We start from the raw sequence: 27,184 nt of genomic DNA on the forward strand, positions 1-27,184 counted from the left end.
GAGGCAAGTCTGAAGGTTGAGGAGAAAGTATGTCCCTGGAACCCTTCTCTTCATTGCAGCGGCAGAAAGCTCTGCTGCTGTCACTCCACTGATGGTACTCCGGCAGGGAATGAAAAGGACCATTCTGGGGGAAGTCTTGGATCTGCATGATTCCAATCCCTGCCCCCCAGTCCCCTGACATGCCTCAGACAAACTATGTCAATGGGAGAAATAATAGAAAGACCAAGTTCAAAAAGAAGAGGGGAAAGCGCATTCCATCTTTTGTGGCTCATGTGAACCTCATCAGGCTTAAGAAGTGGTGGCTCCTCGGTGATAGACTGTCCCTAGGATTACTCTTGTTAAGTCTGTTCTTTTCCCCCAAGTGTAAGTGTAAATTGGTACATCTGATTTAACACAAGAGAATACATTTGTTAGTCTGCACATTCAAGTGCACAGGTGCCACTTCACAGATTATTTTCCAGATTTGTAAGATACTGTTTACAACAAGAGCAAACATAAGTCAAGACACCAATATGTATTTTGATTTCTTTATTCCAAGGCTATGTCTTCAGAGCTTGAGAACACTATGATCAGATGTACAGAACTAGTAGTCTCTCAGCAATGCTTCCTATTTCCCTGGTAGCAAAACCAAATTTCAAGTTCTTTTTGTGCTGTTGAGACCAAACTCAAGAACCATTAACAAGCCCTGCAGATTGCTATGAGTCCAGTGTGTAATCAATCAGATCCTGTGCAACTGGTTAGTCGACCACCCACCCACCCGGACCTGCTTGCTACAAAGTTGCTATGAAGTATTAAACTGGCAGTATTCTATGTGAGTCTCCCTAACCATTACCCCCTTCTCTCTGCCAGGATCAGAAAATCTATTGGAAATTGTCCAATAATACTGCCATTTTGGCACAAAAATCAAAGAACCAGTACAGTATGGAAATGAATTTTTCTACTTACGTTTTCCAAAAGGAACCTTGATTTTGTAGGGAGCTGGCTTGCAACAAAGAATGGGAAAAGCTAATTTGCTGTCTAGTTCCATACATGTTTTGTTGAATTAATTCTGAATTAATTGAGGGTGTTCAAGTGTAGGTGTCCTTCAAACCACATCCTTATTAACTTTAATGAATTATATTATTATCTATTCTCACGTAAGAATTTTAAAGAGTTATTTTGGCTTGGGTTCCTATGAGCAGAATTCTGTTCCCAGGTTGTTCTCATGGAAGGAGTGCATGGTGCCTCTCCAAAGCAGCCGCTTGTGTTCCAGGTGGGGGATGAACAGTGGCGGCTGCTGCCTTCTTTCTTCTTCTTGCTATTGGCTCTTGTGCCCAGGGCAGGGTTTGCCTTTTGCCACAAGGCAGGAAGTTGAAATGGAGCTCAAGGTGGAGGCCCTGCCTCCTGCAGATGATATGTAGGCGACTGCTTCTCAAGCCCAGATACTGAGTGTGCAGCCTTTTCCAAAGAAGCTGGCCTCTTGCACCAGAGGGGAGAATAATAATAATAATAATTATTATTATTTGTTCCCCACCCATCTGACTGGGTTTCCCCAGCCACTCTGGGTGGCTTCCACAGAGACCAGCTGGAAAAGGCCCTGGAAGGGAGCAGGCCCTGCAGTCCTCACCACAGCCGATGGTCCAAGGCCTCACCACAGCAGGAGTCCCTTTGTAGCTGGGAGAGTGAGGGCCTGGGCCAGTTGGAAAAGGCCTTGGAAGGGAGCAGGCCCTGCAGTCCTCACCACAACAGATGGAGAACAGGGTGGGAGGTGGTTTGGGGGGAGTGGTGATGATGGTGGTGAGGAAAGGGGCATCCTGGGAGCATTCACTGGATTGCCATCCCTTCTATTTATCAAAGGGCAACTCTGGATCCAACCTTACATTTACAATCGGATCTCACATATCTCACAAAGCAGCAAGGAGGAAATTGGCCACGGTAAACTCCAGATTGCCTGTCAATCAATCAATCAGACTTTCTGTTATGCTCCATCTTGCTTACTAAGGCTCCATATATGTGCAAGATCGTGCTGTAGTTGAGGTACTGTTGGGATGGAACCAGACTTGGTCATGATTACAGTAGACCCATAGAAACCAATTGGACTTAAGTTACTCATGACTAATAATTCCCATTGATTTCAAAGCATCTAACATCAGTCACATTTGTTTCAATGAATCTACAGTACTTGAATCCAGACTAGGTGTTGGGGGAAATATTGGAATATTCTGGAATAGAGTTATGAGAAAGAGGCTCCAATAACCAACTTCCAGACGGGGATGTACTTATAAAACCTTTTTATGTCAAAGTCAGAATTTCACAACATGACACTCTAATTCAAAATCCAGTAGCACCTGAAGGATTAAGGTAAATGCTGCCATCCATTGAACAGTTTGTAATACTTAAAAAGAGCTGAAGAAGAAAAAATTGAGTAAAGTACATTCTCCAGAACAGCAATTGTATTTCAAAATAAAAACTGTATTTGTTGGGTTTTAAAAGAATGGTGTTTTTTTAAAACAAGTCTCCATAATTGTCATATGACAAGTACACAGGGTAATTGTTCTCTTATGTAATTTCTTATTTGTTTGTTTGTCCACAGTACCCAACATTTTCTGGCATATATATTCCCACAGTTTCTCTTAAGATAGATACAATATGTAATACCAGTCTCTGGGGAAAACATGACTTTGTCCATTATGCCAATTATTACCTTAATAATACAGAAGTGTAGTGGCTAAAGTAGGTATGATCACCTAATTAGCAATTTCAGAATACAATTTCTAGAATACAATTTCTAAACACCCACCTACCGTAAATGAACATTAAAATATTCTTAATAATAGGATTTTATTTATATGTGCACTTAATTCCACTTATCCCATATACATATTGGATGACTTTTGGGAGTTCAATGGTGCAGCCCTCATAGATTTTATTTTTACAAACAAAAGAACCCAAAGTCAAGCATCTTAATATACATGAGAAAAGAAATTCTCAAATATTGATTTCCAATTTTCAAATTTAATTTCAATAGGAAAATATTAAAAATGTGCACATTTAAATTTTTCCATGTACTGTATATACATGTGTGTGTATGTGTACATATACAAATAAATTTCTTGTACCACACATATACACAGCATTTCAGTGGAAATATTTTGTAAACTATTTTCCCACATGTAAATGTCATTGTATTAAAAATTTTGATCTCATTAAAAATAATGTTACATTTTTTGCCATCAAATTTCTGTTCTAACTTATTATAATTAATAACACTCATGAACATACTTCATTCCTCCTACAATTACACCAATTTTATACTTTTCTGAAGATGTTTCCAATTGACACTCATATAGCAAGAGAATCAGGTACAAACTTCTCCAGGTAAATTAAAATCAGGTAATCACTACTGTCCTGGACCTGATAAAGTTACACATTGTTAACATCTAGCTATAAAAAAAATCACCATAGAAAGCTTTTACCTATGAATGCAATGAACAAATATTTTCTCCAGTAATAAATAAAATAAGTGGCAGAATACTCTAAAATATGGATGAAACTCAAATGATGTGTACAGTACATACAGTATAATACATGATAATTTACTGTTAGCTAAACAGTAATCCTGACATTTCAGGAGACACCTGTTAAATTACAGATAAAGAAAATGGCATTTTATAAATTAACCCACCATGTATTTCTCCCACTTTGAATACAAATTAGAATGCGTGTATTATACAGTATATACATACAGTACACACATAAAAAACCCGACTTATATTATCTAGTTTTGAATAGCAGTCCTTAAGTGGAAAAAAAATTTCTATTGTACAGAGTTTATATTCAAGCTGGATTTTGCATTTAACATTCAAATTAATTTGGGTGTAAAGAAAAGGTCAGTGCATCTTTGTGTTTGATTTTTTCCCCCCTTTCATTTTAAAAATCTTCTCCAATATTAGACAATTTACAGCAAGATTGTCCCATAATGCAACTCCCATTCAGTAAGCAGACATTTGACACTTGGCTTACCTTTCTTTTTTTTCCCTTTAAAATAAAAAAATATTATATAAAGAAATACATGTTTGGCAAAAGTCTTTGTAAATCACATCAAAACAACTTAAAAACATGTTCACTGAGGATAACTGAATTCAATTCCTGTTTTGAAATTCAGAATATTGCCTGGTGTGGTTCTGATAAACATGTGATGTGAAGGTTCAAAGAGGAGGGGAAAAGATCTCCAATTTCCTGTGATTATACAGTTTCTTTGAATGAGCAAGGTCAACGTAAACACCCTGGCAATTGCTGTATATCCACAGTATATCTATAACAAGCTGCACTGGTTACTCTGAAGAAGTTTTGGTTAAAAGAATTATTAAAACATATGTTGGTAACAGTGAATATTAAACATATGTGGTATTAATAAATAAGACTAGATGGATACTTATCTGTATATAGCAAATTTGAAAATACTTTTCAGGGACTCACCTGTCTTCATAGATAGGCTTCAAAATGGAACACAGAACTTCTACATACATAAACTTAAATAGAGAAAAGTAAACCATACACTGGACAATATTAGTGAACACCAGAGTGAACATCGTAAATAAATACAGTATCTTCCAGTATAAAAAAGGGAAGAACTCTATACAAGCAGTTACTCACTAGGTATGAATTAAAGATGCAACTCTCTCTCACTCCTGGCAAGAATTAATTAGTAATGCACTATTTCTTAACAGTGCAAAATATCCTGAGAAATTATTAAGATTACAACAAAAGAGAGGGCTGTCATCGCAAAGTTCTTGCACAAAACACAGCAATTGAGTGTCTTAACCAACAAAATAAAAACAAAATAAGACAGATCATCTACAATGTGTCTAACACTAAAAGGGATGCCATATGGGGCACTTCTCATTATTTCACTGGCTAATAATAGAAAAGGATTGCATTCAATTACTGTTAATATCTTTCGAGTTATCTATGGCCAATTATATACAAGGAGGTAATTTGTAGTTCAAGTTATTATTTTTCCCCAACTAGCTACAAGCTGAATTCTAAAATTTTACACTGAAATATATTGTTGAAAATTTAAAACAGGCCCTCCTGGAGGAGCGTTTTCCTAATTTTGTGCAACTTTGATGCAGAGCCCAACAAAGTCCTATGAAGAGAGACAGTGCATCTTTAAGAAGGTTGGCACTGAAATCCCGTTTTCTTTAGCTGCATTCTATTAGCTTGGCCAGGTTATCTCGTAGTTCTGTTAGTTCAAAGATTTTGCCATCAAGAATTTCTAAAAGTGTTTTCAAGTTATTGCGAAAAGCTTCTTGTTCATTCTGACTTTTCTCCAGACGCTGCTCTAGGTCAGACAGTTGTCCTTCTAGGTCCTTGTTTCGAACTTCCACTTCCTTAAAAAAAAAGAAAGAAGCAATATATGTCATTTGTAAATGCAGTATTATCTTTATCAGTTTTCTATACAGTTAACATGGAGCTGGAATGATCATCAGGCTCAACAGGGTTATCTCTTACTCACAAATAGGGAGGTAGCCGTGTTGGTCTGCCATAGTCAAAACAAAATAAAAAAATTCCTTCCAGTAGCATCTTAAAGACCAACTAAGTTAGTTCTTGGTATGAGCTTTCGTGTGCATGCACACTTCTTCAGATACACTGAAACAGAAGTCACCAGACCCTTCTATATAGTGAGAAGGTGGGGAGGGGTATTACTCAGAAGGGTGGTGGGAATGGGTGATTGGCAGATAGCTGTGATGAGCCTGTTGATGACTCTTAACGACTGCAATAGGTCTTACAGGAAAAAGCAAGGGGTGAGAAGGTAAAAATGGCTTTGTCATATGCCAACTTTGCTGCCACATACACCCGGACAACACCATTACTGGCCCCAACAACATCACACATACCATCTCGGGACTATTTAATTGCTCATCGTCTAACATTGTGTATGCCATCAAATGCCAACAGTGTCCTTCAGCTCTCTATATTGGACAAACAGGCCAAACCTTACGCCAAAGAATAAACGGACATAAATCTGACATCAGGAATCACAAGACAGAGAAACCAGTAGGAGAACACTTCAATCTCCCAGGACATTCTATGCAAGATCTCAAAGTAGCTGTTCTACTACAAAGGAATTTCAGAAATAGACTGGAAAGAGAAGCTGCTGAATTGCAACTTATTACCAAACTTAAAACCATGGAGAGACCTGGTCTGAACAAAGACATTGGATTCTTATCTCATTATACATGACAAAGCCATTTTTCGCCTTCTCACCCCTTGCTTTTTCCTGTAAGACCTATTGCAGTCATTAAGAGTCGTCAACAGGCTCATCACAGCTATCTGCCAATCACCCATTCCCACCACCCTTCTGAGTAATACCCCTCCCCACCTTCTCACTATATAGAAGGGTCTGGTGACTTCTGTTTCAGTGTATCTGAAGAAGTGTGCATGCACATGAAAGCTCATACCAAGAACTAACTTAGTTGGTCTTTAAGGTGCTACTGGAAGGAATTTTTTTATTTTGTTTTCACAAATAGGGAGTGAGGCTCACATTCCTAAATGGAGGTATCTACGTAGGATAGCATCTTCATCAGGGCTGTCCAACTTTTCATACCAAGTGGGCTGCAAAAGAACTTTGACCCAGAAGCTGTAGGCCCCACACTGCTTTGTTGGTTGGGGGGCAGAGGCGAGGCCAAAATTTGACACACAGAGACCCTGGCAGGGTCCTAGAGCCCTCCCACCCCCTCCCTAAAGCTGGGAAAGAGCTAACTAGGCTTTGGGATGGAGGAAGGAGGAGTCTAGGACCCCATCAGAGTGCTCACAAAAATGGCCTCGAGGGCCGCATGCTATATACCATGATTAGCATGGACAGAAGTGTGCTTTCGCTGCTGCCTCACATACAATTAGGAAGGGAAAGGAGGATAGATAGAGATGCATGGACTAGCCTACACAATATGATTTAGCATCTTAGTAAATATATATTTTAGTCATTTAAGCATCATTTAATTACAAATGGATTTAAAAGGAAAACTTTGTTTTGGCAATGTCCGGAGCCAGGTCATTGTTAACAGGATTTTAAATGGTAGTTAAGAACTCCCACCCCCCCACTTACAGATAACTCACATCTTTCACAAGCGTTCAGTTCTGTGAGTCCACGCATATATGCAAAAAAGTGTAAAGCCAGAAGCCCCTGAAACCAGCCCCACCCAAGTTGTAAGGCTGCCCACCTGGCTGTGGGAGGGTGGAAGGGCTCTGCCAGTGTGCAAGAGTGCCTTCCTAAAGTTAGCACTGGCCTGGCTTTGGGAAGGCAGTCCAAGGGCTCTGGGATGCTGCCAAAGTGCTCACACCGCCTTCCCAAAGCCATGTAAGTCCACAACCACAGCTTTGCATGGGGGTGTGTGGGTGTGGATTTCCTCTTCTCCTTATTTATTTATCCTTCCCCAGGCCCCACACAAAGCTGTGTTCACGTAAATAAAATAAGCATAAGATACGAGTTACCTGTAGGAAAGAACATGTAACCATGCAAAATTGTTTTGCAAAGGATTCTTTTGTTGCACTTATTTAAGATTTTTTTTTTAAGCTTGTCAAGGGCATAGATTCCACTGAATGGTCATACATGTCAAATGAAAATGCACTGTGCAGCATTTGGCTAATAACAGACCATGACATCATTTGAGTGTGTATATAATCTTGCTGCTATCTCCAAGTAACTTGACCAGTCACAGAATCTACAGGCAATCAAGATCTAAAACATACGCTCATTTGAAGAGATGAAAGACATCAAGGCCTGCAGCAATTTGTTAAGGAAGGCCACTTCAAAAGCTATGAACGCTAAAATTCCCAGCATAAATTGCAACAGATATGTAAGAGGAAATGTTTGTGTTCTAGCAGAAATTACTCCTACCTGCTTATCAAAGTTTGGTTGTTTGCCATTCAATAGAAATATAAAATGCAGTCCAAATTTCCAGATACTAATTTCAGCATTTTTACCTGCTCAGGAAAGCATCAGCATAAGGCTTTATTTTGGCCCTCCAGATGTTGATGGACTCCAGCTCCCATTAGCTTCAGCCAGCATGGCTAATGGTCAGGGATGATGGCGGTCAGAGCGCAACTATGTTCAAATGCCCACATGTTCCCCAACCCTCCCTGCTCTAGACAGCCCACTTTTGCTTCTTCCCAAGAAAATACACTGCCGTGTTCCCGACCATCAAATATCCCCAAGTAACTCAAGGGGCAATATATTGCATCTGAGCATTCTGTTGACCTGTCTGCATGAGATGGGAGGATTATCTTCGAACAGCTTGTGCTCGTGGGCTTGTAATTCTTTGCTGATCTTGGAGTGATCTGGAAATTCAACTCTAAGGGCCTTTCTTTGGAAAAGAGGCATAAAGCTCTGGCAGGATCCTAGAGCCCTCCCACCTCCTCCCCAAAGCTTGGAAAGTGCTAACTAGGAAGGAGGCAGGGGGACTCCAGAAGCCTATCAGAGTCCTCACACCTCCTTCTCAAAGCCCAGCACCTTGCTTACTCAGCTTTGGGAAGGCAAAGTGAGGGCTGTACAGGGACATCAAATGTTGCTGAAAGCCGCCAAAATAGGGCCACACATTGGACCACCCTGGAACTCTAGGAATACTTACCGGTATGTAACCTTTTATTAAGAAAAGGAAGTCTGAAAGGGAATTCACATACCCACACCAGAGCACATCACTTCTTTTATTTGTTTGCTCCCCCCTTGAAAGATGTACAGCCCTTCTCTTCAGCACTAGGACACTCATCCTCATGATTTGTTTGTTTGTTTAACGTGAACGGGCTTTCCCTGTGCAGCGACAAAGCTTCCCTTCTTCCATCACACTTGTACAATGTTCACACAAACACTGCAGGAACACAGTTAGCCCCCTCAAAGAAGTAAGGAGGTGGGGGCTATTCTGCACCCCCAAACTGTCTGTCTGTACAAGTCTTCAAGATCCAAAATTATCCAACTTCTTTCCTCTTTTTTATTGTTACCTACAAGATACAACCCTATTCGCCCTGTAACTTACCTGTAACTTCTGAGTTAAAGAGTCCCTCTGTGCCTGAAGCTCTCTGGCATTGTCAATTTCTTGTCTCAATTTTTCTATTTCCTAAAGGGGATAAAACAGCATATTATCCAAAGTCAACCTAACTTTCATCCTGGACAAATCCTCCTCATCCAATCAGGACATACAAGACAGGGTTACCAATGCTGCAGAACCCATTGGTAGTTCTCACAGGTACTTATGCAGTGAAACTAGAATTGGAGAGTGGGCCAAACTGTATCACCCTGAGAGCCATCTGGCCAGCCCTAGAGCTTTGAACTTCAGCATGCTTCTCAAAACATGCACAGTTCCCAGTAGGAAGCATCATTTGTGCTTCAGGTTCATAAGCATAGAAATCTGCTAATGATTATGCAGCAATAGCTGAAATTGAGTCATAAGAATCGGCTGCCAGAAAGCCAGTTTCTCAGGGCTAAAGACACCAGGGAGGGAACGCTGCAAAGAACAAAGTTGAAATTTCAGTTACAAGGGACTGTGAACAACTGTCTATTTTATAGCAAGAAGAAAGCCAGAGGAATCGTAATGAAATATATGCAACAATTCATGACCAAGTCTAAAACAACACTGGAATCATTTAGTCAGGCTAGATACTAATAACGTTGGCTTAGAGCCTAACTTGCCTTCTGTGAAGAGAATGATTTCAAGAATTAAAGTAGACATCTGTGGAAGTAGTGAACAACTGAACACTTCTTTGTGCAATAAAAGTCTACCAGTTAGGTGACTAGGAAGAAACTTCCCCGAAGGCATGCTATTTCGGAACTGCAGTGAGATATCTTGAACTGTCCTCTGAAACATCTGGCGCCAATTACTGACAGCGAAATAATAGCATGCTTCTAGGACTAGAGAAGTGATATAAAAAGCAATCCCTACCTATTATTCACTCTTTGGGGAAGTGAGTGTGCTTTGCCAAAGGCAACAAAGAGGCTTTTTGAACTTCCCTCCAATGCATGGCCTCATACTGCAGGGGTCAGTCTGCCGATCATCATCACTAGAGGAAGTACTTTTAATTCTAATACACCTGACTCTTCAGGCACTTTGAACCAGTATATAAAAGCCATCTTTTAGAAATGAGTTATGGCCTGTTTGTCAGCCTGCTTTCACACTTCTAGGAAGGACAGAGGAAAGCTACTGACTTTTGAAATAAATGTGTGTTTTTTGGGGGAAACAACCCATATTTATCTAAATGGTTTTCCCTGTGCAAAGAATTTTGCATCTCATTCTAGATGTTAGTCAACAGAATAAAAAAAACAACAAATTAGACAACTTATTTTTGTAACCCGTATTTTTATACAATCTAATGCAATACTATGAATGGTGTATGAGATAAATAATCAGGGCTATTAAAAAGTCAATTAACAAATGCAAGAAAGTACCTCTTCCTTTTTCTTCAACGTTGCCTCTAATTCTTGTATTGTCTGGTTTAATTCTGTTTTATGTGTGTGGACCGCACTTGCTTGACTACTAACACACTCCAGCTCAGTCACCTGTAAAAATAAATAAAAATGATATATATACAATTATAGGACCATATGGGACATTTCTGCTTTACTAAGCATCTGTATCACAGCATTAACACTTATTGAAATGGTTTCATTATCTTTGCACAGTATTTTATGAAATGATGGTGGAGCACTGTTTAAGTTCTGTGCCTGATGCTAGTGCTTCTAAAAGTGGCAAAGTTTGAATCAAATAATGGGTTGGTTGGGAATTTAAGTGATAAATATAAACCTAAGAATGGCTTATTTAATTATGAAGACTGTTCTCCTTCAAACTGCACTCTTCTAGTTGACACTATATAGTAGAATGATGTGTAACTAGTTTGCTAAAATGATTCACACAAAGCTTTTAACCCCACACTTCTTCTTCTTCTTCTTCTTCTTCTTCTTCTTCTTCTTCTTCTTCTTCTTCTTCTTCTTCTTCTTCTTCTTTAGATACCGCCCTATACTTTAGTAATTCATAAACCTTTACCACCCAAAGACTTCCCCAAAATTCAAATTAACCTCTGTATTTTTCCACCAGCACTGTACAACAAAACCAATGGATGCTTAAAACAATGTGATTTAAACATCAATACTTCCAATTCTACAGACCATGTGCATGTTGTCACTCAGGTGCTTGTAGAAAACATTAACAGAAATGAAGTGTGCTTTACTTTCTCTAGATTGCGCCATTCAGTGGGACCTAACTGTACAATTAAATACTAATGTAGCACTAAGTTCAACAACTCATAAGCATGCTTAACTTTCTCTGGATTATGCCCAATGCTAATTTTTATTTAACGGCAGCCAAATCCTCTGAATGTGACTTGAGGGCATTAAAACATAAGCACAAAGGAAAAACTCTGCTGGATAAGAGGGCTCATCTAATCCGGCACTGTTTTGACCAGCCAAAGGCCTGCAGAAAACCCACTAGCAGGCCATGAAAGAAACACACCTCCTCCATTGATTATTGCCAACATCTGGTATTCAGAGGCATACTGCTTTTAACTTCAAAGGTCTCATTTAACTATCATCATTCCACATAATAGCAAGCTCAGGTGTTTGAGGGCCTATCATTTTGGAAGCAAAATGGGGCCACTCAAATACAAGGCTGTAATTTCTGCATGCTTTGTGGACTCCCTAGGTACTCAGAAGTATAAAGGTTTGTAAAGAAAGAGAAAACAGAAATTAATAAAAACAGCTCAACCCCAATATGTGAGCTCACAGAATGCGGTGGGGAGTTGAACCTTTAAAAAAGAAGAGGGAAACTAGAAGTCAGGCAGACTGTATCCCTTTTCATAGAGAAGAAACTCTGTGATTAAAGGAAAGCAGGGTCATGCCACCAAATTGACCTCCCTGGGATGCAAGCCTAGGCAGTGTGTATGGAGATCCTGGGCTGCCCAGACAACAAGATCCTTCTCTTGGTCTCACTGATGTGGAGCAAAGGAAAGCACAGCAATACGTTTGGTACCAGCTGGGCCTAAGGAGTTGTTGGAAGGAGGTGTACAAGACACTATTCAACTACCTTCTTGACCATTGGACCACTATTGGTCTCATCCACTCAACCCACCAGAGCCTGTCTTTACATGCAGATGAAGTTTCTAATTCATTATGCAAATTATGAAATTTTCCCACAGCAGACAGCAAGGTGAATAACAGTATTTGATGGAAGATGAACTGCAGCAGAATGGAAACAGTGCTGCATATGACAGATACGGGGCGGAAGAGAAAATGATGCCTATCTCACATTCCTATAGAAAAATTAGTTGGCTGGCGTGTAATTCTGGCCTGAGATGTAGAAAGTGAGTTTTCCATGACATAGCTACTATAAAAATCCTGTAACTAGCAACTCCAGGACTTTTTTTTTAGGGTAGAAGCAATAATTGCTCAACCCGGACAAAGAGGTCCAGCGCTGAGGGCCTTCTGGCGGTTTCCTTGCTGCAAGAAGTGAGGTTACAGGGAACCAGGCAGAGGGCCTTCTCGGTAGTGGTGCCTGCCCTATGGAACACCCTCCCAGCAGATGTCAAGGCAATAAGAAACTAACTTACTTTTTAAAGACACCTGAAGGCAGCCCTGTTTAGGGAAGTTTTTAATGTTTGATGCTGTATTGTGTTTTTAATATTTGGTTGGAAGCCACCCAGAGTGGCTGGGGAAACCCAGCCAGATGGGGGGTATAAATAATAATAATAATAATAATTATTATTATTATTATTATTATTATTATTATTATTATTATTATTTCACCAGGCCACCTTCCCACCTTCAACCCAGACCAGCTCAAATAAGCCATGATGGGCAGGGGTTGCCGGGGGGCGGGGGACATATTATAGGCTAAAGAGCTGCAAGCACCTTGTCCATATTTTCAGGCCTCATCAGCTGAAACCAATCCCACAGGATTGGGCAATATGTTTTGCTGGACAGCTCCCTGGCTCTATAATAATGGTGGCACTAAACTTAGCATGAAGACAAGTACTTTTATCCTCAAAGGCCTGTCAAACTCATCACAGCAGGCCTCCCATGGTTCCAACACTATTCCCTGGGACAGATGTCAACATTCCTCTCACCACATGGAACAGTTCTGCTGGCCAGCTACTCAAATATGCAGTGCAGTCAGCACACTAAGCCTTCTTTGCTGTCTTCACCACCACACAAAAGGCCCGACTGTGAACTCAAATATAAGTCTCATCAGTTTCATACTGGGTCTTTGGACATCATGCTAAACCAGGGATTGTGGTTTGTTGCTCCTGCCTATGCTATGGGAGTAGTGAAGCCAGAGACATCTGCATGTTCACAGAAAACCATTAATTAGGATCTACTGCCAATGTATTGGTCCTGATCATCTGATAATTACAATGGTTTATTAACAGCACACATGACTCTAACTGGATTTAGGCCCTATTGTCATAAGCCAAATTACTCTTTGGCTTCTAGCAATAAGCTGTTAAAAGATGCTGGTGTGCTTACTATGTTAAAAGGTATTACTAAAGAAGACTAATCCAGATTTCCAAATTAATCAGAATACAAATCTCAAGGGTCTTGTTACAAAGTTTTTAAAAAGAGAGAGGAAAAAGAAACATCACACAACTCATTACATGAAGAACGAAGTCAAATATCAAACAATTCAAATAAAAGTTTTCTATATTTCAAGCAATGTCTCCTTGATGTTAGTTAGACAATTCCTGATTGCCAGGGGGTTGAAAAATTGTCCAAGGATATCTGAAAGCTTAGAATTTACATTTTCAGTGTAGAAACCATTTTTGCATGCACTTTTAACCTTAACATATTATGGTAACATGTAGAATTCCAATAGTTAGTTGATTAGTTAGTTAGTTATTTAGTTAATTTACCTAAACACAAGAAAATATGAACTCTCTACAAAATGTGCTTATAATAAATATACAACCAGCATGTTGCTTTAAAGGAAGGGTAGTATCAGCAGAATCCACAATTACTCTTAAACCCCAATCCAGCAAAGCATGAATAGAAGACCCATATAGCAATTTCTATCTAATTCTGCTTATCCATTCCTGAAATATCCAAAGTTGCTTTTAAACTTCCCTTAGGTTAAAAAAGGCAACTTGTAATATAATTATGTACTTTCATGAAGGCACTGTTGTATGTAATCAATCCCTTATGTCAGTGGTTTTCAACTGGTGTGCCGTGGTACCCTGGGGTGCCTTGAATGATGGTCAGGGGTGCCGTGGCCAACACTGGCCTCTCTCCCTCTTTCCATCCCTCCCTCCACTGATGCTCTCTTGTGTCTCTGCCTCCCAAAGGCTTGCACAGCTGTTTATTGCAGCAGCCTGGCTATAAGATCTACAGGCGAATGGTGCCTCTGGCAGGCACCTCTCTTTGGAGTGGGGGTGGGGCTTAGAGGCCAAGGACAGCAGCAGCTGCCGCCAAGAGGACTGCCAATGAGAGGGGAGAGGGGAGAAGGATGAGGGAACACTCCAAGTGGGAGGCTGTTTGAAAAAGAGTGAGAGGCTGCCAGCTCTGCAGGCAAGAGGTGACGTAACTTCTGGGCCCCATGGGGTGCTGCAGAAAGAATGTAATTGGTTAAGGGAGCTGTGGACTCAAAAAGGTTGAAAACCTCTGCCTTATGTGAAGAAGCAAAATAGAGTGGAGCTCCCATTTATAAATGTATATGTTCTTATATTTCTAAAACTCCAATTGAGAATAGGTGTTACATCAGTTGAAATGGAAATCCTTTGGCTTGCTAAGTTTATAGGTCACATTTCTAGGTATCCAGGAGGGAATGATCAACTTAAACTATGCATGGAAGGTAAGTTGTATATACAGCACTCAAAATCTACAAAACAAGTAATTGCATAGCACTGCAGTACAAGAGTTGTACAACTGAAAGTGGGAGCAAACAAAAAAAAAAAAAGGATAATGGCCCCAGGCAAAATGTATGGATGAAATTTTGTTTTGCTCTGTTTCCTTAGCTTGTTTTTATTATAACTGATGTTCCGGGACCTGTTAAAACAATATCCTCTGTCCTAGAACATTCATGATACTTGGGCAAGAAGCTGAAGCAGGAATTGGGAGAAACACTCCGAGCAGAATGTAGAATATTCAGAATGCCTGTGACAATTTAAACAGTACTGGGCACAAAACACGCACAGAACAGCTGACACATTTAGCAGTTTGTTTTTTCACCTACAATATGAATGTATCAACTATGGTAAGATTCTGCATTAACTGGATTCTTCTCATGTGCATGGCTAACCTCAAATTCTACAATTCCAGCTCTTACTGGATGGACAAATAGAGGAAAAACAACAAGGGACACACTTTCCCCAGCAAATTAAGTCTTCCAGTAATGCCAATAAACAAATATGAACAAATATGTGCTTTGGGGCATTTTTTTCACCTGGCTGAGGGTCGAAGGACTACACTATGCTTTATTGCATTAATATGTTTAATATATAATATTTAACTGCTTTAATTAAGGGATAACCAATAGTATCCCCATGCTAACAAAAGCCTCCTTAATTCAGTAGAGGCTTCTGCAAGCGAAACAGTAAGGGAGACAATTTTGACCTTTTCCCCTCATCCTTTGAGGATATCGCTATGCAAAATCTGCTCTAGAGACCAGCTGACCCTTCGCAACATGTGTGGGTACAGAAGGAGGGGAAGCAGCAAACTTTGTTTCTCCCTGCATTCTGATGACAAGAGCCTTCACTGGATCAAAGTCTTCCATCAGCAGAAGGATGCCAGTTGAAAACAAAGAAAACTGAAGTTGAAATCCTATGCACACTTAGCTGGATGTAAGCACCACTGAATACATTATGACTTCCTTTGGCATATACATGGATAGGTTTACACTGCATATCAGTAAAGGGCCATAGTTTTACGACAAGAAGGGGAAGGGGGGGAAATGCCACAAAACCTGTGCTCTCTGCTAAGGCTTGCCTGTCACCTACTAAGCATTCCTGAGGACCAATAATGCCAGGGGGAGAGAGGGCCAGAAAAACCTGCTATTGCTGAGGATGGAAGTAGCCCAGGCAGGAAGGAAGCAAACAAACAGTGTGTGGTCAGCCTTTTACAGGAATAGGCACATTGATTTCCCAACTTTACCCTGTTTGGCTTCACCTCTACAGCTATTGAGGTGATCACAAATTGAAGTTGATTTGTTTTTTAAATACAAACATGTCCTAGGTTTCCTTGGAGAGTTGGATTTATTAGTTTGGCCGTGTCTGTCAGCTAGGCTTAGTAATTCCCAAAGATGACAGCACACTGCAGGAGCCTTCCCTGGTGTGATTTACGGTCACATTTATACACATTTCTCAGCATAAACATGCAGCCAACCTCATAACTAACCCTCTGTTATTATCACTTAAGTCAATAATTTTACAAAACAAAGGAGAAATTATACTAGGAAAGGAAGGAAAGAAAACTATAGAAAACAATGTGGCAAGGAGGTATCACCTGCAAATCCAGCTTTTGCAAAATACACATTTTCTTATTTCTTTAAATTGTATTTATAGGCACATGAACACGCTTAAAAACATCTGGAGTGAATTGGACAGTGTAGTTTCTTCATGGTGAATGAGAGACGCTCCCACACCTACAGTAGCGAATGTTCTTATGTGATGCCAATAAAGGTTACTCGACTTGACTTGACCTACAGTGGTCACAAAGTGCTTACTGTACCTGTAAAATATTCTGAAGTTTTTATTTATATTAATATTATGGAGGCTCTTGATGTACCTGTTTCAATCATCCTTACAGCTTTGAAGTCTGCTGCTCCCAGAAAAATGGATGGATCAAGGGTTAACGACAAAGCATCGTGAAGGCTATAGGCCTTTTAGCAATATTGTTTGTCAGCAATTTGTGTCCATACAAAAAACAGTATTGAAGCTTACTGAAACATCTTGCTTGGATGGATTTTAGTGAAACAAGTGTGAACAAGACTACAGTCTTTTAGAGACAAAAAGAACCACGTGTGAATGCTGCTCCTCCAGCCACTTTTTCTGAAGAAAATAGGCTTTGGGAGAGAAACATTTTGAGCAGCGAAGCATTAGATAGGGAGCAGGCACTTAAGCCTTTTCCCAACAGACAGACTTTTCTTTTCCAAATTATCCTAGCTGATTACCATCCTGATTACCATCAGGATGCAAGTATCTACAGTAGTACCTCAGGTTAAGAACTTAATTCGTTCTGGAGGTCCGTTCTTAACCCGAAACTGTTCATAACCTGAAGCACCACTTTAGCAAATGGGGCCTCCTGCTGCCACTGCACTGCCACTGCACAATCTCTGTTCTCATCCTGAAGCAAAGTTCTTAACCCCAGGTAATATTTCTGGGTTAGCAGAGTCTGTAACCTGAAGCGTCTGTAATCTGAAGCATCTGTACCCAAGGTACCACTGTATTTCCTTGTTTGAGATGCTAGCTGTCAGGGAAAGGGTTAAAAGCCTTTCCCCACTTTTCGACTGAAGATATGCCCCTCCCAACCCACTTTTATTCAGAAATGCAGCTGCCAGGGATTTGTTACAAACATTTGCATATGATATGTAGTTTGCCCCTTAGACAGTTTCAGAACTTCCATCCTTTATCCTCTGAAAGGTTCTTATCACAGTGGCATGCTGGGATAAATACTTTGCAGTGATCCTCCCTGGAGAATGGGATATGCATAGAAAAATCTTTTGCATCCAGTGATGTTGGGCTTTAACAGATTTGCATACAAAATACAGCTCCCTTTTGTCTACAACCATCACCCACCCAAAATTCCAACACATTTAATAAAACTTGATGTAACAAAACAGTACCAAGGGTGTTTCTAACAGCAATGCAAGACTGGCTTCCTTCCAGCTCTACAGCTGAAATGACAGACACACATACCAACAAATCATGCGTGAGCTCAGCCAACATTCTTGACCTTCCCTCCCATACTTCAGATGGCTATCCACTTTTTAATTTTATTTTAATCTGCTCACTTGTCAACTCATAAATTGAAGATGGGAAAAAATTCAAAAGCACAAAACTTCTCTAGGAGTATTTGCTTCAAGATGACACCGAGAGGAACAGCTGGGCAGAAGAGTACATTGCAGGCTTCTACTCTATCCTTGCAGAGCTATTTCCCTCCAGAGGTCAACAAGGTATGTTTGAACTGAATGCAGTGAATGTGCTTCCTGGGCAAATGCTCTTCTAAAAATGTTACGTATGTCTTCACCCTTACAGAATCTTAATTCATGCAGTTACGTACTTAACTTGCCTTAGTTTATCTTATTAACAAACCTAAAGAGAGAATATAGTTTAGAGTGGGAGGAATGTACAAACTAGAGGATAAATGAAACAACAAGAGATGAAAAAGAGAGCAGATCATTTTGAATATCCACAGTTGTCTACATTATGAGTTTATCGAATTGGTGCTCGGTTGAATATGAATCAAAGCAGTATATAAAGTGAAAAAAATTGTGCTTGCTACCATTTCACAAGGCACATAAATATACACAGACAAAACGACACTGTGCCTGCCACATATCTGGACTGAGATAGTTTGCCCCTGCACTTCTCCATGAATAAAGAATTTATTTTCCAGCTATTTTGCACTGGTTTCAGTTGTCTTAATGGGCACAAGCTCACAAAATCAAACCTACAGTAGGTTGCAGCTCATGGTTTGTTTGGAGAAAGAAAAACCATGAGCCCAGGTGGAGACCTAATGCTAAACCAAACCATGGTTTAGCTTCCAGCAGTGAAGCAGCAGCATGAGAAGAAGAGAAGCAAAGTTGCCCACGATTTTAGCCCCATGCACCAGTACACTGCACATTCACCTTTAAACCAAAATAATGCTTAGCTATGGTTTAAAGTGACTCACATACAGGCAAGTCCAAGTACACTAGATTAATCTTATACGTCTGACTCAGCGCTATAGACATCACTTAGTAATACATATTTATATGATTTGTTAGATGAAACTCAAACTATATAATATAATAATATATAATTTATTACTACGGGAGAATTTATTACATGAATACTTTATAATATATTTCATCAGAAGAGAAAATAAAGCTCAGCTTGCATGAATGCTGTTGTCAGATGACCAGAAGATTTTTACTGCACCTTTTTCTTAGTTCATAACATGCACATCCACTAACAATATGTAGTCAAAAGCTTTAAACTTACCCGCTTGTGTAGACGTTCTGCTTCCTCTTGATATGCAGCAAGCTGTTGTTTCCATTGTTTCACGTTGGCAGTGGACTCGAGCAGAGCTGCTGTAAGCTTGGCATTGTTACCCTTGAGTGTTGCAAGTTCTGCCTCCCAGTGCTTGCCGATTGCTGAACTATGGACAAAAAAACAGTTGTCACAATAGTGGAGACCACAGCATCCCTGGGTTATTTTTGTTCTCTGGCTCATGCCTATACAATTGTCTTTAGAAGCCAGCAAGTCTTGTGGTCCCTCCCAAGTTCTATGATTATTATTTTTTTCAAAGTAGAGCATGATGCAAAAACACATTGCCCAGGGATTCGGGTGGGAGCAAGCTTAGTAGATAAGCACATATTTTGCAAGCTGAAGATTCTAGGTTCAAACTCTGGTTCGCCACTTAAAAGGACATCAAGGCTGGGAAAGACCTCTCCCTAAGATGGCCGAGAGCCACTGCCACATTAGTGGGGCAGATGGCCCAATTATTTGACTCAATATAAGGTAGCTTTGTATGTTTTGGAAGACAAATATCTGACTGTGAATATGTGAATGATTTTTTTGAATTTTCATACTAGATATTACCTAATCATAGAAGATAAAAAGTAAACAATGAAAACACCTATTGTTACCTTCTCCAATAACAGGTCAAAAATTAGTAAAAAAATTAGTTGCATTATGTTAGTTAACCATCTTACAATATGCAAAGAGAGTTTGAAAGTATGCCTAAGCCAAAGATTAGCAATATGGAAAATGACTTGGAAAAGCCCAAGGCCCATGTACTCTCCCTTCCCCTGCTCAACCTCAAGGAAGACAGAAATATTTGCTTTCATTTGTAAACTAACCACAGTTTGCCATTACATCTGTCATAAAATTTATATAACATTTGATTGTAAAAAACAACAACCTTGAAGCAGTTAACCAACATAATAAAACAATAAATTATAAGTAAAAGTCATTAAAACAATAAAAAAATTAAAACCATAGATATGGTGTTGAGGTGATGCAGACTGTTGGTTCTGGGGGACTTTGGCATCCATGTTGAGGCCATTAAATCTGGGACAGCTCAGGACTTCATGGCTGCCATGACAACCATGGCACTGTCTCAACAGGCCATTGGCCTCACACATGTAGCAGGCCATAGCCTATACATCTGATTTCATCAACTGAGCAGAAATAGGGTGATTGGAGAGTGATCCAGTCCATTGTCAAGATCAGATCACTTCCTGTTGCATTTTAGGTTTCAGCAGCTCTCTCCCTCCAGAGAGGCAGGGGAATGTCCTTGAAGGCTGAAGGATTCAATTAGTTCCCAGACCCTATGGAGGATTTTCCAGCTGATATGACTGGCCCTGGTTGCCTGTAGAAAACATGGATGATCTGGGCCACTGACACAAACCCCCGAGTTCCCTCTGCCACTTGATAGAACCCTGTTGGCTTCTTTGGTATACACCAGAGCCTTGGGCAACGAAACAAGCTGGAAGACGACTTGAATGCAAGTGGAGAAAATCTTCAGGCGAATGCAACAGAAAACTAGTGAGTGCTCATTATCAAGTTTACTCAGTGGCAATGAAGGTGATATAAAGCTTACTTTGTTTGCAATGTGTTTGTGGGTTATCGGTTTGCTTTTGCTTTTGTTTATTTAGTATGTAAAGTATTTTGTATTCTCATTTTGTATTTATCTGTTGTGAACTGGCCTGGGATCTTGAGATGAAGGGCAGTATACAAATTTAATAAATCCTAATGATAATCTAGCTGAGCTAAAACCAGTGGTGGCTTGCTGTGATTTGTTTGCAGAGCAATTTGAAGATAAAATCACTTGAATCAGCTGAGACCTTGACTCCACTATTTTAGCACGTGATTCTCAAGAGCCATCCAGAGTTTGTTAGTAAAGCACAAGGATGTGGACAAGGTGCTGGCATCAGCACAGGTGACCATTTCTGTTCTTACTCTTGCCTTCAAGGCTGGTAAAATCTAACAAGGAGGCAGCAGCTTGCTTGGCCATGCAAGAAGGGATGGTCCTTGCTTGCCAAAAGGAGGTGATGGTAAGACCACTCATTAGAAACCTTTCCTGGATCCATAAAATCTAAACAATTAGTGACCAGTTGCCAATGTTTGTTTCTTGAGCAACGTTCTTGAGTGCATAGCTGCAGGTCAGATCCAGGCTCTCTTGTGTAAGACTAACTTTTCAGACCTATTTCAATCAGGGTTTGGGCCCAGCTTGGGCATGGAAACCACCTTGGTCACAAAGACCTTTGTTAGGAGAAACAGGCGGCCTGTGTCTCTGTTACTTTTCCTTGATCTCTCAGTGGCTTTCTATACCATTGACAACAGTATTTGTGACTATCCAAATTGAGGGTAGGCAGTGCCGCTTTTCAGGTTCCAGTACAATTCAGGATGGTTATCTTCAGAGGCTGGTGATTGGGGGGGGGGTGTTGTTCAGCCCCTACAGTCCTCAGTGCTGCAGGTTTAGGTTTTCCTATATTGAATGGGCTCACCCACAGCTCTGGAGTACATTTTCAGTAATGTGCTGGTGATACATTGCTCTATCACAGCTGCAGAAGTATTGTGTCCAGATTAAGGGAAATAATAGTACTGCTTTATTCTACCTTCGTCAGACCCCACCTGGAGTACAGTGTCCAGTTCTGGACACAATATAAGGATATTGACAAGCGGAAGAGGGTGCAGAGGGTGGAAACCAAAATGAAGGGTCTGGAAACCAAGACTTTTGAGCAACAGTCGAAGGAGTTGGGTATGTTTAGCCCGGAGAAGAGGAGACTGAGAGGTGATATGATAGCCATCTTCAAATTTCTAAAGGTCTGTCACATGGGAAATGGAGCAGGCTTGTTTTCTACTGCCCTGGTGGGTAGGACCCAAACCAATGGAATCAAATTACAAGAAAGGAGATTCCAACTAAACATTAAAAAGAACTTTTTGACAGTAATAGCTATGCAACAGCAGAATGGACTCCCTTGCAAGGTGCTGTACTCCCCTTCATTGAAGGTTTTTAAGCAGATGTTGGATGGCCATTGGTCAGGGATTCTTTAGAAGAAGAGGAGGAGTTTGGATTTGATATCCCACTTTATCACTACCTGAAGGAGTCTCAAAGTGGCTAACTTTCTTCTTTCCCTTCCTCCCCCACAACAAACACTCTGTGAGGTGAGTGGGGCTGAGAGACTTCAGAGAAGTGTGACTAGCCCAAGGTCACCCAGCAGCTGCATGTGGAGGAGCGGAGATGCAAATCCAGTTCACCAGATTACAAGACTACTGCTCTTAACCACTATACCTCACTGGCTCTTTAGTTACGATTCCTGCATTTCAGGGGGTTGGACTAGATGACCCTTGGAACCCCTTCCAACTTTACAGTTCTACGATTCTATGTAGTCGTGGCAGTGAATCTGCTAGACTGGTGTCTTGCCTCAGTAATGGACTGGATAAGACACAATAAACTGAAACTTAATTGAATAAGGCTGAGGTACTGTTAGTGGGTGTTTCCCTCAGATCCATGGCTGCTCTGGATTGGGTCACAGTCCCTCTGAAGGAGCAGGTGTGTAGCCTGGGGCTACTTCTGGATCCATTACTGCTGCTTGATGCACAACTGGCCTTGGTGGAGCAGATTGCATTCTATGCAGCTAAGTCCAGATGGCTATCTGGACAGAGATAAACTGACTTTTGTTGTCTACATTCTGGTAAACTCCAGTATACATTACGGCAATGTACTATATACATGGGGCTGCCTTTGAAACCGCTCTTGGTTGGTACAGAATTCAACAGCCAGGTGGTCTGAGTACGTAACACGTATCCTGACACAACTGTACTGGCTACCAGTAAGTGTCCATAACAAAGTGCTAGTTTTGACCTATTAAGCAATATGTGGTTCAGGACCCCAATACCTCAGGGACGCCTCTCCCTACATGAACCAACCCAAACACCATGTTCATCATATGAGACCCTTCTCTGTGTTTCTCGTCCAAGGGCATGCAGAAGGTGGGAACACAAGTACAGGCTTTTTCAGTGGTGGCTTCCCGCTTGTGGAATGCTTTCCCCCAAGGAAGCACAGCTGGCACCATTATGGTCTACTTTTAGATGTCAGCCAAATTTTGGCCCTTAATTCGGTGGGTAACTAGTTATGCCTGCGGCCTCTTTTGTGCTCATCTTTTAAGAGGATAGGTAGGATTTGTTTATATATGAATGAGTACTTGTATTACTGCTGTTTTGACATTTGGTTTTAATGTTTCTTGTTATTTCCCCCCCTGTGGGTCAGTTTAAGACACTTTGCTGTAAAAAGCAGCAAATAAATATAACATAAATGGTATCGAAAATGTACAAATTTCCTTTTCCTTTGCCACCCTGCTTAAGAACTGGATTACCCTACTTACTGCTTCTCTCTATGCTCGAGGCAACAAAATTTTTTACACAATAAAAAGCTGTTGGACACTTTCTTTAAAATATAGAAAGTGCTCTATAGTTGCTAGTTAAATAATCCCTTATGTGACAATTAGTTGCAACACCTTGAGTTATTATCTGTCTTTTGACATGCAATGCAGGGTTTTTGAAATCTTCTCTTGGCTCTTGTAAACCTGGAATTCCCAAATGAGCTACCTTTGTACTATTCTACATCATGGAATGATTGAAATTTGATGCCAGCTGCATCTATGTGACCAAGAGTAGAATCTGAATCATGCCAGCTGCATCCCATTTAGAGAGAGGTCAGATCTTGCCTTGATTGCTCATGCACCAGTCACATCTAGGCTGGACTACTGAAAGACACTCTGAGTGGAGCTACCATTGATGATGGTTCCGATACCTCAACTGGTGCAGAAGACAGCCCCCCTGCCAGATGTTTTCTGGTCCCATGTGACAGTGGTCCTCTACCAGTTGTACTGGTTACTGGCACATTTTAAAGGCCTAGAGAGTTTGTGATCAAGTAGCCTGAAGGTCAGCCTACACTCATACAAGCCTGCTTGGGTACAAAAATGTGCTTCAGAGGCCATGCATCTAGGCTTGATTCAGCTGCCAGACACAAGAGATAAGGCCTTTGTTGTGATGGTACCCAAGTTATGAAGTTTCCTCCCCACTAAGATGGGCACAAACTTTTAAGTGGATTTCAAAACTTAATTATTTTGGGCCACTGCATCTTAAATGCTGTTTGTGAAGTATGACTGGGCTATTTTTTTAAGTGTTTTGGTATTTTCATTTATTTAAAATAAATCTATGCTGCTGTTTTATTTATTTTTATTTATTTATATCTGAATGAACTATTTAATTAATACACCCATTATATACATACACCGCTGCCATCTTAAAATGTTTAGGTTTTCATTTAAAAATATTTTGATAGGGCTATTACTGCATTTTTCTAACTCAAAGTAGATTGGGAAATTTTTTTTTTAAATGTGTGTGAAGAGAGAGCCACATTTCATATGGCATCTGGTATAGTGATTTTGGAGTATAAATAATTATGCCTTTCCTGGACGCTGAGATGTCAAGTGCTATCATTAGCACCATAATGAAGGCAACTGCAAGAGAGTCACACCTGTTCGATAATGCCTCCAATACCGGTGGAGGCAAAAGGTCATAACTTCTCTCCTTGATAGCCAGCAATATTATGTGAGCTTCTGCAAACGTTCTCTCAGATAATTTGCACTCTCTTACAGTATTTGTCATGTGTGTGTTAAAGTTATATGTGGCCCTTTGGCATCTCCCCCCCAATGGTAATAACCAGCAAGATCACTCCCTTCCCTTCACAATTTCCTGGAAGTCTGTCATTTTACTTCTTCTCCAAACAGTGAAGTACACATACCATCCAATTCTTTTCAGTGTAGGAATAGCCCCTGCACTAAGGCTTCTCTCCTTCCATTATGGATGGATGGAAGAAATAGGACAGTATACTTGCGATGTTGGATTACCACTAGTTTTATTGCAAGAGACCTGCAACAAAATTCTGTATTGCGCAGTTCAGGGCTCCAACCATTCCTCCCCCCACCACATTTTCTGTTTCATTTCCTCACAGTTAAATAGCATTCACTGCCCACTGAGCATGCTTAGTCATCACTGGGCTGTTTGCCTCCATTTTTTCTTTTTAAAAAGTTCTGTCAGCTTTGGTGGTAACTTGCTGTTGTGTGGATAGTGCGACATTGGCTACATAGAGCACGAGGAGTTTGCAATTAGTGTGTGTGATAGATCTATACAATCTGCCCCGCCCCCCAAAAGGATCAACTGGCTAATAACAGAATTTCAAGACTAATTTTTTTTTACAAATTTATTTATTTAAAATATTTATACACCACTATCCTTCAAAATATTCTCAAAGCAGTTTGTGTAGTAAGCAAGTTGAATTCATCTTCTCGTTTACTGTTACTTCCTCATGAAAGATAGTATTAACTGCCACAAAAACATTACAGGGCAGGGGTAAAGAACTCCATACCCTCCAACATTTCTCCAATGAAAATAAGGACATCTTAAGAAAAAGTGGGACATTCTGGGATCAAATCAGATCAAAACTGGAATGGCTTCTGGAAAACAGGGACACTTGGAACTAGTTCCCATATTTGTGAAGGAAAAATATAGATCTCAAGAGAAAACCACATGATTAGTGTCTTGTGTAACCCATAGTGCTGTTATTGGCATACTGTATTTTCTTTTTGCCATAGATGAAGCCGTTTCAACTGAATTATTCTAAAATCAGGGTTGGGAAACTCCCTTTGGCTCTTGAGACTCTCTCTAGTTTGTATCCTCTCTCTCCAAGCCACAAGACTCAGCAACCTTACTTCACACCCTTGTGTGTCTTGCCTTGAGAGGATATATCCCGAAGCTCTGATAATGACTCTTGTTTGGTATGGGAGCAGAACAGAGAGGGGTGTAGATAGAAATTTGCCTGCTGTACATGCTTAGCATTTACATTCGCTGCTATAAGCACTTCTCTCTCAGTGTAAATCTTTACACTAAGCATAAATAAATATTTTGTTCAATTATGCTGAAGATCAATTAAGGCCCTGCATTGACATGGTATCCTTCTACTTCCACAAAAGACCTGGATTATAAAGTAAGCTAACAAGGATGTTCATGAAAGGACAGTTTCCCCTCCCCGCCTCTTGCAGCCAAATGTGCCCTCTCCACCTTCCAGGCAAAACCTCTTAAGAGGGTCAGGGACTCTCTTGAACAATGCAGAAAGGGGTGTGTGGGGATGTAAATTAAAACTTTCCTTCTGTAAACTTGCTTAACATATTTTTGGTTCCAAGCCCAATTTTGGGAAATTCGGCTTTCCTCCAGCTGCTCAACTCCTCCCTTCCCCTCCCCACTGATCCATCCAGTTTTGTTCAGGAGGGAATTGCCAGTTCTAAAAAGAACATTTAATAAAAGCAAAATGCTTTTTGGAAGGGGGCAGATTGCTGCAAATGAAAAGGGGAGGGAAACTTTCCTTCTGCAAATTTCCTTGAATTAATTTCTCTTAAGATCCAAATAAATGTTTGTTATATTCATGAGATGATTGAGATAAACGTATGATGAAAATCATTTAAGATTTAAATTACAGTCAATTCAATAAGGAGAAGAATTCCTGCTTTAAATCGCAATCCTATACACATTTACACGGGAGTAAACCTCATTAAGCATAATGGGACTTACTTCCAGGGAAATATGCACAGGCTTCTACTGTTAGGCTATGTAACTATATGCAAGCCTGAACTGGAGGAGAACTCTGAAAATGAAATATGACACTACTTTGTAAATTTGAGCCATTGAAGACTATGTATTAAAATGCATTAACTATCTGTTATTAGATGTTTCCTGTGCTACTTTCAATTAAAACATATTTACAATGCATTATGGTTTTTAAGAACGTTGGTCAGCAACATGTTTATTAAACATGTTTATTATTGTTGTTTTTAAACTCTATCCCCTGAATGTAGAGTTCCAAAATAATTTGTCTGCTGACGTGTATTTACCGTAGATATATCACTGGTTTAATAATAGAAACCTGCCTTCTACAATGTCAGACCATGGGGTCCATGTGGTACAC

General features: G+C 40.2%; 1 protein-coding gene across 4 annotated transcripts in view; it reads right to left on the minus strand.

Annotated features, from left to right (window-relative positions):
- Positions 1-2,253: 2,253 nt before the first annotated feature.
- The window catches only part of HOMER1 (homer scaffold protein 1), a 71,448-nt gene continuing 46,517 nt past the window's right edge, over positions 2,254-27,184 (minus strand). For all 4 annotated transcript variants that reach the window (XM_081929437.1, XM_081929438.1, XM_081929436.1 and 1 more), the window contains 4 exons: positions 19,153-19,309; positions 10,418-10,528; positions 9,012-9,092; positions 2,254-5,372 (listed from right to left, as the gene is read on the minus strand). In XM_081929437.1, coding sequence (XP_081785563.1) covers positions 5,184-5,372; positions 9,012-9,092; positions 10,418-10,528; positions 19,153-19,309 — 538 coding nt within the window. In that variant the 3' untranslated portion in view covers positions 2,254-5,183. The remainder of the gene's footprint in view (positions 5,373-9,011; positions 9,093-10,417; positions 10,529-19,152; positions 19,310-27,184) is intronic.

This window comes from Podarcis melisellensis, assembly GCF_964234715.1.
Source record: "Podarcis melisellensis genome assembly, chromosome: 11".
NCBI lineage: Eukaryota > Metazoa > Chordata > Lepidosauria > Squamata > Lacertidae > Podarcis > Podarcis melisellensis.